This window comes from Echinops telfairi, unplaced genomic scaffold, assembly GCF_000313985.2.
Source record: "Echinops telfairi isolate 266 unplaced genomic scaffold, ASM31398v2 ScPeMD7_7467;HRSCAF=8505_1, whole genome shotgun sequence".
NCBI classification, from domain to species: domain Eukaryota; kingdom Metazoa; phylum Chordata; class Mammalia; order Afrosoricida; family Tenrecidae; genus Echinops; species Echinops telfairi.
The window spans coordinates 41,278,376-41,291,301 of NW_022111368.1; the positions used below are offsets into that span (position 1 = coordinate 41,278,376).

At 49.5% G+C, this 12,926-nt stretch overlaps 2 protein-coding genes across 2 annotated transcripts in view; one reads left to right on the forward strand and one right to left on the reverse strand.

The window, feature by feature from the left end:
• Positions 1–90: 90 nt before the first annotated feature.
• The window catches only part of TCF7L1 (transcription factor 7 like 1), a 158,692-nt gene continuing 145,856 nt past the window's right edge, over positions 91–12,926 (forward strand). Inside the window, exon 1 of the mRNA XM_045283860.1 lies at positions 91–218. Coding sequence (XP_045139795.1) covers positions 153–218 — 66 coding nt within the window. The 5' untranslated portion in view covers positions 91–152. The remainder of the gene's footprint in view (positions 219–12,926) is intronic.
• LOC101654860 (60S ribosomal protein L26-like) lies at positions 12,392–12,793 on the reverse strand. Its single transcript, XM_004713858.1, has one exon. It carries the CDS (start codon positions 12,791–12,793, stop codon positions 12,392–12,394), a length of 402 nt encoding a protein of 133 aa, XP_004713915.1.

Consider the following 12,926-nt stretch of genomic DNA (forward strand, 5'->3'; position numbering starts at 1 on the left):
GAGTCCTCTCCCAGCCTGCCGGCCTGGGGTTGCGCAGGAGGGGCTCCCGCGGGGGGACCCCGGCCTCACGCGAGCCTTTCCTGCCCGCAGTGAGAAGGCCCCAGGACGGCGCGTTCTTCAAGGGTCCCCCCTATCCTGGGTACCCCTTCCTGATGATCCCGGACCTGAGCAGCCCGTATCTGCCCAACGGGCCCCTGTCCCCCGGAGCAGCGCGCACGGTGAGTGGCCGTCGGGCGCGGGTGGGCGGTCAGGGCCGTGGGATGCGCCCCCCGGCCCTCCGTGGGGGGTGGGGCGGCCCTGCCCGGAGCCCCGGCGGGACTTGTTTGCCGAGTTAACTCCTCGGCCGCGGCAGCGCCTGGGGAGAAACCAGACTCCCCGCCCCCCGCCGCCCCCTTCCAGTAACGACCTCCCTGCCATCGAGTCTGTTCCGACTCGTGGGAGAAACTAAAGTAACTTTAAGTCCCCTGTTAACGTGGGGAGATGGCTTCGGATCCGCCGAGAGGTCGTCCCCGGCCTCTAAAACTCTTCGCTTTGCTGCAAAGGAAAACTTGGATTTGTGCCCACTTAGCGGGGTCTCGCTTTCCTGGCCGGAAAGCAGTCAGCTTTCCCTGGCAGTGGGCAAGGGGCCGGGGGAGCCGGGTTGGCGACGCTGCCTCCCCCGACTCTGGTTCCTTTGGGCTGCTGTGAGCTGATTCCCAAAGAAGCCTAGTGTTGGTGGCGGGTTTTCACCACCCCTCTCTCTAACCCCTCCTCTCGCTCTGGGACCTCAACTCTTCTGCTGGGCTCGACATATTTAAGCTTGCTTAGAGGATTTCGATGGCGACCCGAGGCGTTCTCCAAGTGGAGGAACTTGGCTTTTTCCCCCTTTGTTGCTGGCTTTTCTCATTTAAAGCGAGCGCTGCGACACTTTAGACCTGTTAATGGGCTCGCATTGTGTGCTGGGCGCTGGCATTTAGAGCGGTGATTAAGCAAATTGACTGGGCCCCAGACGACGTGCAAATGAGGGCGGATTCCTTCGTCCCCCTCCGTGGCCCTTAATGGCCCCCTCCTAAGGCTGGAGGGGGCCCTCCCTGGGCCCAGTGAGGCCTTTGTGTGCCCCCCACCCACCCACCGCCACTCCTCACCCGGGCCCTCTGCCCAGGTGTTCCGTCTGATGGCAGGTCCTGGGTGGGAGCGCTTACCTACTACGTGCTGTCCCTTGGGCCTGACGCCTTCTGAAGTTGTGGGGTTTTTTGGGTGTCTGTATGTGTGTCCTGCCTAGCTACTCTGTGGAGGTGGTTGGTTCTGGATTATTGGGCTGAGAGTTGTGGGAAGGCCTCTGGAGATTTGAGCTGAGCAAACCCATGTTTTGCTCAAATTGCACCTAAATAAGGATCATTGGAGTGCCCAGAGAAATTCAGTTTTGAATGGGCCCTGCACAGAGTAGTAACATCTATTGTGGGGGGGGAGGGCGGGGGCGGCGGCGGCTCATCACCCCAGGTGGGCATGGGGGTAGGGGCAGCCCCTTGGTGGACAGCAGGACCACCCAGCACTCTGCCTTCAAGCAGGGGCAGTGACCCCATAGCTTTGGCCTTGTTTGCCTAGAGCACCTCAGGTGGCCCTGAGTTCCCGCGTGACTTTGGGCTTATGGCTCCTTTATGGAGCCGGTGAGGTAAAAGGTGCATAAAAGCAAGCTGCCACGGCTTTAAGTTGACTTGGCTTGGTTCTCCCATGCCCACCGAGGCAGCAGCTCTGTCCCCAAGTTTTGGTCAGGGCTCCTTTATGGTAACTTTAGGGGGAAGGCTATCATGCCATCCAAACACTTGTTCCATTTTCCATGCTCAGCCAACACATGCCAGGTCCTGGTGTAGCGAGAGCAGCCCACATTTTCCCAGACGTGAGTGACTCCCCAGGCTATTCCATCTGCAGGGCCGTCCATTTTCCCCCAGGGCGTTTTCATCCTGGCAGTGTCCCAGGTGCAACATTTTGGGCTGGACCTTGGTTCTGCCAACTACCTCTCTTCCAGCTACCAGTGCTGGAAGAGCCCATTTTCCATCTATGGTGCTCCCTCCTTCCTGCCCACCCTCCCGTCCATCTTTAGGTGTCCCAAGACACTGCCGAGGTTGAGTCGGGTGGTACTGGGGATGTCTAGATGCAGCCTTGTGTGGGGTGTGGGGTGTGGGGGTCTGACGTGGAGAAGCCGGCATTCCCCCTCTGCATGCCTCCGACTTGTCTCTGCTCAGCCCTGTAGCCATTCCCTCGCTTGGTCCAGGTGGCCCTCTACTCTGCTGTGATACTCATCTTTTATATCATGTTGTGACCCTTTGTATAGTGGCCCTTTAGGCGAGTGCTGAACTACTTCGTATGGTTCCCAAGGCTACACGGCTTTCTGGAGGCAGACTGCCACATCTCTCCCACAAAGCATCTGGTGGACTCCGGCACCAGCCTTTTGGTTAGCAGTTGAGTGCTGGACCACACTGTGCCCCCAGGGCTTCTTCGACCCCTTAGAGCTGCAGTTCCCAACCAGTGGGTCTCGACCCCTTGGGGGTCGAACGACCCTTTCATAGGGGTCGCCGATTCATAACAGTAGCTAGATGACATTTATGAAGTAGCAACGAAAATCATTTTATGGTTGGGGAACTGTATTAAAGGGTCGTGGCATTAGGAAGGTGGAGAACCCACTGCCTTAGAAGGATTTATCGGTGTCCTAGCTCACTCACCTACATCATGTCATTCCCGAGATTTCTCTCAGCACTTCTGTGCCTCTTAACGTGCTTTTGGAGACTCTGGGTGCTGCTAACAGTTAATGTGCTTGGCTGCTGACCAAAAAGTTGAAGGTTCCAGAGGTGCCATGGAAGAAAGGCCTGGTCATCTGCTACAAAAAGAATTAACCTGCTGGGAACCCTATGGAACACACCTTTACTCTGATGCACTTGGGGTTGCTTGAAGGCGGAATGTTGCTAGGCCTGCTGGGTTACAAAGTGTCTGAATGTTTTGAGCATTTCCTGCATTTAGAGCAGTCAGCTCCATGGAACCTGCTCCTTTGACCCGGGCCTTGCAAGTCACAGGCAGTCAGGAAAGCAAGTGAGGAAGCACTTCGGCACTTCAGGGTCTCAACTGTAGGGTTGAAATGATGATGCTTTTCCTCCGGATGACTATGTCAAGGATGATTAGAGTAAACTTCACTGTAGGCAAGCTGCTCTATGTCTTTATACAGAAGCAGGCAGCCTCATCTTCCTCCCTTGGGAAGGTAGATTTGAACCGCTGACTTGGCGGTAACCAGCCCAGCACCTAACCCACAGTGTCACTAGGGCTCCTAAGTTCTCAACCTGTGGGTTGTGACCCCTTTGGGGATTAAAGGACCCTTTCACCACAGGGGTTGCCTGATTCATAACAGTAGCAAATGACAGTTATGAAGTAGCAAGAAAATCATTTTATGGTTGGGGGAGGTCACCACCACATGAGGAACTGTATTAAAGGGTCGCAGCACTAGGAAGGTTGAAAACTATTGTGCTAAGGCCTAAGAGTCGAATAAAATTGGGTGATTCCAGTTCTCGCCTGATCTAACATGCTCTAGAAACCTTAAGCCAGAAACAAAAGGGGGAGGGACTTGGCTGGAATGCTTTCAGGGTGTTGATTGACCCCAAGATTCTGAGGCCTCAGGCCTTCAACACCCTAATCCCCTGGCATAATTCCCACTGCCCAGTGCTGGAGCAGCGCTGCTTCTCCAGGCCCCCCACCCCTCCCTGCCCGCCCGCCCACCCGACCTGGCCACAGAGCACTGCCTTTGCCTTGTAGTCTGGCTGGGAGGCTGGGAAATGGCCTTTTCCTGAGGCTTTTGAGAGACCCTTCCTCAGACACTTGGTCTTCTTAACCTGGGGTATGCGCTGAGCCTCTGAGCTATGACCGATTCTTTGGGTCTCCCAGGGGCCCTATGGCCTGTGAAGATGGGAACATTGGCCACACATGGTTTTCCCCCTATTTATAGTAGTCGCCCTGCAAATTACTTGTTTGTTCATGAACGGCTTCATAGGTTTACCAAACCACATCGGCGCTGTTGACGAGAATTTTGTTTCGGAAGTGTGAAGTCAACAGAGAAGGGAGTGAATGTCAAAAGTTAGTTCAAGACTAATTATAGCGCGTGTGCCTGCGGGGGGCGGGGTGTGTGTGGAGGTGGGGGCGCCCCTGATGTTGAAGGTGGCTCAGCAAGTCGGCTACACACATGGTGAGAGAGAGGACGGTGTAGCTGTGGTGGCGGTGATGGGAGTACAAGTAACGTTCTTGGAAAAGAGTGTTTCTAAGTGATGCTGATGGCATTTCTGCCGTTGAGTAAGCGTTGGACTGTAAGGCCAGTGATCCAAACCCACCAGCCGCTCGCTCTAGCAGAAAGATAGGACTCCAGTCAACATGTCCATCATCGTGGGAACCTTTGCACAGGGTTATTGAATCGGGATAGGCTTGATGTCGGTGGTGTTTGCTTTGAGTTTGATGCAGCTTGGAAGGTTCCTGCGTGGCGCCAGCCCTTTGTGCTTGACGATGGCCCCAGAAGTTGGGCTTTGAAACGCACTCGGGGGCTCTGTAGAAATGGTTGGCCGTGTGCTTCTGTTAACATTTACAACTCGGCGCACTTCTGCGCCGTCTGCACGCGGGGGCGCCGTGAGTGAGAACGGACTGACAGCAGCAGCTTGGCTGGTTTGGTGCACCTGCAGTGCCTTCTCCCACCACCATCTCATCCAAACTGTCGGGGCGAAGAGGTGCTCGTCAAGCATGTGCACTCGATTTTAAGGCCACGGCAGCCACGGTTTCCCATGGGCAGTCTTGGCTCTGTCCTAGACACTCCTGCTTGCTTCCTGACACAAAGGGACCCAGGCAGAAATCGTCTCTGCATATGCGTTGTCTGTTTTTAGGAGTTGTATGTACAAGACATGGAAAACCTTGGCTGTTGTAAGATCAGTATAAACATGCTGCTTTGGGTAAAGTTCTTTTTAAGTCATTTCATCTAAATATAACTTATATTCTTTCTTTTTTTGTTTTTCCCCTTTTCTCCTAAATATAGCTCAGAGTTTAATGAGGTTTTCTCACAGGGAACAGGCTTTGGAGAGGCCCTTGCTTGTCTAGTTGAAGTTTTGGCACTTGGATTGCTGGGACGAGGATTGATGTGACAAACTATATGGAGGGACTCCAGCCCTGCATGGAATCCTGACTTGCTTTGTTCAAGTTTTGGAAAGTTAAAGTTTTGTCTTTTTCTTCAGTGATCACGCTTCTTGGGAGTCCTTGATGTGAAAGTAGACTAGCACAGACACACACAAATTCTAGCATTTAGCAAAGAATGTTCTAGCATTCAGTGTTGTCAAGTTGTATGGTGTGTGCGTGGGAAAACACACACACACCCTTTTGGGATAGGAAATGGTTTCAGTGACAATTTTCAATGATCAGCAGGAGACCTTACTTACATTCCTGTTTGTCAGTTGTCGTCTCAACGAGGGCACTCATCTTAGTTGTTGTGCATTGGGCTGTGAGTCACATGATTGGCAGTTCGAAACCACCAGCAGCTCCTCGGGAGAAAGAAAGTTTGGGGTGGTTTTATGGTTTGTTTTTTGGAGGAGCCCTGGTGGTGTAGTGGTTATGAGTCAGACTGCTAGCCTCAAGGTTGGGAGTTTCAAACCACCAGCCCCCTCAGCAGGAGAAAGATGGGCTTTCTATCCCCTTAAAAAGTTAGAGTCCTGGGCACTCAGAGGGGTAGTTCTACCCTGTTCTCTGGCAGCGGTTCTCAACCTGTGGGTTGCGGCCCCCTTAGGGGTCGAACAACCCTTTCATAGGGGTCCCCCGATTTATAACAGTAGCAAAACGACTGTTATGAAGTAGCAACAAAATCATTTTATGGTGTGTGGTGGGGTGTCACCGCAACATGAAAGGGTCGCAGCATGAGGAAGGTTGAGAACCGCTGTTCTGTCGGGTCCCTAGGGGTCGGCCCGACTCTGGTGGTGAGGAAGTGGAAACTCGTAGTGAATTCCCACTCTGCTTCTTTGGCAGTAGCCTTGTGGAGGTCAGGTGTCTGTTCGAGGGCACATTTGGTAACTGACAGCTCCAGGACTTGAACTTCGTGGTGAATCCAGAAGCTCGGTCTTCCCAGTCCCCTGATTTCACACACATGCCTGGTATAATTAGCTCCTCCTCTCTGGAGAGGGGCAGCTGAACCTTATTTCCTCGTTCAGAAACCCTGCAGTGGGTTATCAGGCGAGTTGGTTTTCTTCTGAGTCCATAGGGCTTGGGAATGTACGTTCCCAAATAAACATTTGTGTAAGCGTTGAGCTGGTGGCTGAAGCCGCACCAGCAGCCGGCACCGTGCTTCCAGGAATGAGAACCCTTTGGTGGACTGGCATAGGAACCTTGCCGCCGGACTTCCTGCTTCAGAGGGAAACGTGCTTGTCAGACGCGGCCTTGTTTCCTTGTTAAAATCAGTGGGGGGGGTTCGAAGAGGCAGCCAGGTGCCTTCAGTGTGGAGGAAGGCGGGAGCTGCTGGGCCGACGCACTCTCCTGGTGATTTGGGGTACAGCGTGGTTTGGCTAACCAAGTTCTGGTGAACCAAGTGTGCAAATAAGTTTCTTTATGACTCACTTTGTATAACTCTCGTAATTGAGTGGCTTGTAGAAATTACGTATCAGTCCTGATCATCATATATTGACTATTCAAGAGGTAAACACTAAACGTTCACCCAGAATTGTTTTGAGAATGGCAGAGAATTATACCAACTGGGGCTCAGAAAGTTCGTGGGAAGATGGGGTGGAAAAACCAGGGCCTTTTCCCATGAACTTTTTAAAGCCCCCTTATGTGTGTGCTGTGTTTAGGAAGGTTCGAAATGAGTTGGGGTAGTTCTTCCCGCTCTCAGATGATCTTCCTGGGGCTCGCTTTGTGGACAACAGCTGTCAGGGGGAAGGACTTACGAAGGGGAGGGGAGGTTTAGCTGTCTGGTTATAGGAGTTGGAGGAGCATTTGGGGTCCTCTGGGTGTCTTCTGGTCAACTAACTCTGTCCTGAGAAGTCTGCTCTCTCCTGGAGGTCTGGATGTTTCCGGGCACTTAATTTTAAGGAGATAAATGTCTTCTATCTTATCAAGTGGAAGGGGCCACTATTTGTAGACAATGTGTGGGAAAGTAGAAAGGCATGAGAAATGGCAGCTCCGATTAAGAAGCAGATGGATCTGGTGATGAGAGAGAAACAAAAGAAGTAGGAATGAGAGGAATGAAAAGCCGATTGGTTTACAAGTCCAGATTTGTCGGCAGTAGTGGTTTCTGATGCTTGGAAAATACACTCACTGTAACTTTAAAAAATGGTATGTTAGGGCCATGAAAATCAGTTAAGGGCTGGGGTTCTAGTGGCGCAGCAGGTTTTAAGTGCCAGGCTGCTAGCCACAAGGTAGGCAGTTCAAACCCACCAGCCACTCCGAGGGAGAAAAGATGAAGCTGTCTGCTTTCATGAAAATGTACAGTCTCGGGGACCCACAGGGGCAGTTCTACTCTGTCCTATAGGGTCAGAGTGGGTTGGGTCAGGTGGCATTGTGAAGTATGTCTTCTAGGGGTGTGGGTTGGTGTTCCTCCCTTACATTCTCCCTACGTGGGTGCCCTGCACTGAAGGGACCACAGAGGCCATCCCACAGGTGAGGAGCATAGTCTCAGGAAGGTTGCTGACTTGCCCAAGGTCAGTAGCACCAGTCAGGGAGGCCCACCGTGAGCCTAGTGCAGAACGTGGAACTGCTAGGACCTGCCCTTCAAAGTACTTCTTCATCTAACGTGCGACTGCTGTCAGCCTCCGTTAAGTTGGCTCCTATGCCTGGTGACAGCACAGACGCAGAGAGAACCGTTGCCCCAGCCCTCTGCCATCGTCATGGTGGTTGGTGAGGGCCAGTCCATCGTGGGAGCCACTGTGTATTGGAGCGCTTTCGGACCTCTGTTGTGAACAGTGTGTTTTCGTTGGCTACTCTGCAGAAGTAGATTGCCAGCGCTTTCTATCTAGTCTCAGTCTGGAAGATCTGCTGGAGGCAGCCCACCATGGGTGACCCTGCTGGTATTTGCAAGGCTGGCGGCATGGCTTCCAACATCATAGTAAGACAAGCCACCGCAGCATAACAGACCGAGGGGTGGTCGCGACTTAAGAGATCTCTTTGAAATACATCTCGGGGTTCCTAAGTCACGATTCAGACATTTGTTGACTGTTGGCAGCATGAACACAACACAGCAGGATTGAAAGCCAGCCCCAGGGGCACTTGCAGGTGTCCAGGGCGCTGTATCACGCTATTTGCAACTGCCGCCACATTGAACTCGGGTGCACCCAATCTTCATCTCTATTCTACCCCCAAGGAGCTTGAGACAGAGCGTAAGCGAGGGTGCAGACTTCCCTCTCTCCCAGGTGGTAGCCCCCAGGACTCTCGCTATGGGTGGTCTGGTTCCCGGGTGCTGCAGGTCCTTCCCCTGTCAGTTGACAGCCGAAGAGATGTGAAAATGTCATTTGGAGCAAGATAGAAGGAAATAGTGTGCAGGCGCAACAAATGTTAAACATCTTCATTCGTTCATTCATTCCTTCATTGCTGTGGCATTTAGAGCTTTTTAACTTAACCTTTTCCGCCACTTCTTCACAGCCGCTTGGCTGGGTTTCACAGATGGTGTTCACTGCACGGCTCTTTCAACATCACAATGCAAGGGGGCTTCGAAAAGTTTGTGGGGAAAATCCCATTTTTCCAGGAACAGTTTGAAGTCCGTCCCCCCCCCCCCATGTAATATTGTTATGTGCATCTTTTGATTGGGCCTATTGGCTATTTCCTGCAGGAGGAACTTTGTGCTCCCCTGTGAGTTACAATCTCAGCCCCTTGGGGATTGCTGTGCTCTGCCCTGTAGGGCTGCTGTGAGTCGCAGTCGACTCCATTCGGGGCACCTGCACTTGCGTGTCCACACCTGAATACTGTTGTCTGTAGGCATTGGAAGGGTTTCCATCACTTCCTGATCAGTCTCAGCTGTTTCCTAGGTAAGTTGCCTGGAGAATAGGTGGGCTGGGGCACGGGAGCTATGTGAGGTTAAAGCGCTTTGTGCTTCCACTGTCCAACTGCAGCTTTTCTGATGCACTGGTTTTGAGCAGAAAGAGCAGAGAGGGAGTGGTCGTGATCAAGAGAAAAAGGCACTGGTGGAAAGTTGTGGAGTGGGAAGTAGATCATCTTCACAAGGGACTCCAGGAAGGTGAAAAAGAGTGGGTGAACTTCGCAGTAGCCAAATAAATAAACATTTCCCTTGCCCCTCAATCTCTGAGAGGAGACCAGAGGAGAGAGGATCTTGTGTGATGAATAACCTAAGACTTGTGGGTAGAAAACACTCCATTGACAGGAGACGAACTCCTTTCCCCAGGAGAACAAAGGGTAGGGTAAGGACTCCACTTCTGACTGAAGCCTGCCTGGGAGTCAAGGCTTGGACCGGCGCTGTGCCCCTGTGCCTTCTTGCCCTCAGGCCCTCCTCCCACAAAATGGGAATAATAATATTTGGGCAGAATGAAATGAATTTTAAAATCAGAATTTGGCCAAGGCCAAAACAGACTATTGTAGCATGAATGGAATCTGAATAAAAAGAAGAAATGGAAAACTTAATCAAAAGAATTTACATTACTAGAACTTAAATCGTATCATGGTTTGAAAAAGTAACTACTTTTTAAATAAGTGACTATTGTTACGAGCTCTTTTGAGTGGTAAGTGATTGCGTAGTACGGTCGGGGGAGAAACCAGGAATGCTTAAACAGAAGTAAGCCAGCGTTAGCACTTCCCACAGGCTTTGATTTCTTGTGGCTGTCCTGCCTTTTGCAAAGAGCTACAGATCACGGAATGACCAGCCTGTGTGAGTCCTTCAATAGCAAGCAACGGGGCGAGTGCAGATAACCTCCACATTTGAAATTCATATCTTAAACTCCCTTTTAACAAACCTTTTAGTTTGGACTAACTTTGGGCACAAAAAGATTCAGAAATAGTACAAAGTCTACCTTCATACGTGCCCCCACCCAGATTTCCACAGAGGTTAACATTTCACCACGTTTGCTTCTCTCCCTCTTTCTGTAACTCTTTTTCATGAAAGTAAGTTGTAGAAATACTTCTTTACTCCTAGATAATTTTAAAAATATGTATCTTTTAAAAACAAAGATGTTCACGGAATCGTTACCAAAATCATAATTAAACATAGGAGAGAAAAAACACGATCCAGACTCAATGCCACCAAGTTGATTCCACTTTATAGTGAGTGACCCTACAGTAGAGTTCAAGTAAAGGAAACATAGTAGTTACACGTTGGGCTGCTAACCCCAAAGTCGTAAGTTCAAAACTACTAGCTGCTCCACGGGAGAATGATGAGACTTGGTACTCCCATAAAGAGTTAATGGTCTTAGAAACCCACAGGAGCATTGACTGATGGGCACTAAGTTGTTTTTGTTTTGTTTTTTTTAAGTAATAGGACAGTCGAACTGCCCCATGGGCTTTTCTTTCATTCTTTTTTTAAAATCATTTTATTGGGGGCTCGTACAACTCTTAACACAATCCATTCATCCATTGTGTCAAGCACATTTGTACATTTGTTGACCCCATGGGCTTCTCAAGCCCATTCATGATCTCCAAAGCTATACTCTTATCATCTTTATGGAAACAGACTGCTTATCTTTCTCCTGATGGGTTTGAACCTCCAGTCTTTCAGTTAGCAACCAAATGCTTAACGCTGTACTACCGGACTCTGCATTGACCTGGTTCGCTTGTTTCATCTACAGATCTCATTCAAATCTTCTTTTTTTTAAAAAAATTAAAAAAAGAAGTGACTGTATTTTGTTGTTGCAGCTGTTAGGAGCCATCCAGCTGGCTTCTACTCTTTTTTTTATCATTCAAATCTTACCAATTGTTTCATTAAAAACCATTTGTAGCAAAGGGAAAAAAATTCCTTTAGTCTTTGTCTTTCATATTTGACTTTCGAATGGACAGATAGACGGTGCCCAGCACCTGTATCATTCCCAAGAGCCACCAGCGTATCAGAGTTCATCATTGTGCCTATTGTGCTTGTCTATCTCACTGAGGGCTCCCTCACGGCTCACAAACCACTACTGCACGAAACATTAACTCCTTCTATAGGGATTGGTTCTTTTCTGATGATGTGCCCAGGAGCCACGGTGGTATATTTGTTACATGATGGACTGACATGGTCAACCGTTCAAAACCATTAGCTGCTCTGCGGGACAAAGATAGGTTTTCTGGTCACGAAGGGTCTTAGAAACCCACAGGGGCAGTTCTACTCTGCCCCATGGAGTTGCTGGGAGTCAGAATGGACTTGATTGCAGGGAGTGATATGATGTGTCTGAAGCAAGCGAGTTGGTCAGTGGTTTGTTGGGATCCATAGACTTCCTCACCCGTTCATTTCATGTAGCAGATTGCCAGATCTTGCTTCCTAGTCTCAGTCTTGCAGCTCCACGGAAACTTGTGATCGCTAGTGTTTGAAGCACCAGTGGAAAATTTCCAGCATTCTAGACACACACACAGCCACCACAGTACAACAAACTGATGGGTATAAGTAGGTATATATTTTGTATAAGCTGTATATGGTATGCAGCTACCTTGCCGCCAGCCACTCACCCTCCCACCTCCCCTACCTCTTTATGGTTAGATTTAGATGATAGGTTTTAGGTGAGAATGAAGCACAGGTGATCTCATCATAAGATACCATTTATTTTCCCAGTATAGTTGATGCTAATGTTGATTTTGGTCACTTGACTTAAGGTCATGGCCTCAAGGTTTTTCCTCTTTGTAATTAATAAGTATCTTCTGGGAAGGCACACTGAGACTGTAAATATCTGGTTTCATTGAACATTTGCATGCATTGGTTTTAACATTTATTTGTGGTTCTCACCAAGGACAATTAATACTATAGTTGCTAAATAGTGGGTAAGTTTTAAAGTGTGCCAGTGATTGCAGGCACAGTAATAGCACACCCACCACCACTATTAACTAGACGAAGGAACACGTTGTTTTTGAGCCCTTTTTAATAGTCTTCCAGTGTCGCTTTTATAGTTTTTAGCACGTCTGGATCACAGACCGGTGAAGGATATGACGGGCCTGTTGTTGGGAGGTTTCCTTGTGATCTACTGAGCTAGCCAAGTAGGCATTCTGTCCTCCAGAGATGTAAAGAACCTCTCTTGACGGTCTTTCTCACAGGCTGGATTTTGTTCAGTGCAACCTCGTGGTGGTTTTTTCCCCAGCATGTTTCTCTGTTTTGTATAGTTCCTGAAAATCGATCTAGAGGCTCAGAATTAGATCTGAAAGTTTCAGAACCCGTTCCTTTCCTGCTTCACAGACTGTTTGCCTTTTTTTCAAATGTGCTGGTTTTAATGGAAGTTGTATACAAGATATTTCACTCTTGCATCCTCTCAAGTGATTCTTCCTTGTATTTGCCCTTTTCCTTTCCGACTTGGCAAGATTTGGCTTTCCGCTCCAGGATCTTTTTGCGGTCTTTGTCCAGTTTTAACCTCGGAATGACCACCTTGCTGGGGTGAATGCCCACATGCACAGTGGTGCCCTTAGCTTTATCTCGCTCAATGTAGATGATGTATTTCTTCCAGTAAACCTGGACCACCACTTTGCCAATCTGAACTTCATCATCCTTGCGGATGGCCATGGACCGAACATTGTATTTCTGTCTCAGTTCCTTGGAAAGAGGGGAAGACATAATCTCCCTGCGAACGTGGGAGGGTGCATTGAAATGCCTTTTCCCGTTTTTGCTCCCGTCCGAAGTCACAAAGGGATTGAACTTCATTGTGGCTCCTTCAGCGATGGCCCCAGAAGGGAAAAGAGCCTTTTTTTTTTTTTCTTTTTTAACATTTTATTAGGGGCTCATACAACTGTTATCCCAATCCATACACACATCAATTGTGTAAAGCGCATTTGTA

What these genes read in the sequence shown, in the direction of transcription:
- LOC101654860 (XM_004713858.1), bottom strand. Translation starts at nt 12,793, where the DNA reads ATGAAGTTCAATCCCTTTGTGACTTCGGACGGGAGCAAAAACGGGAAA.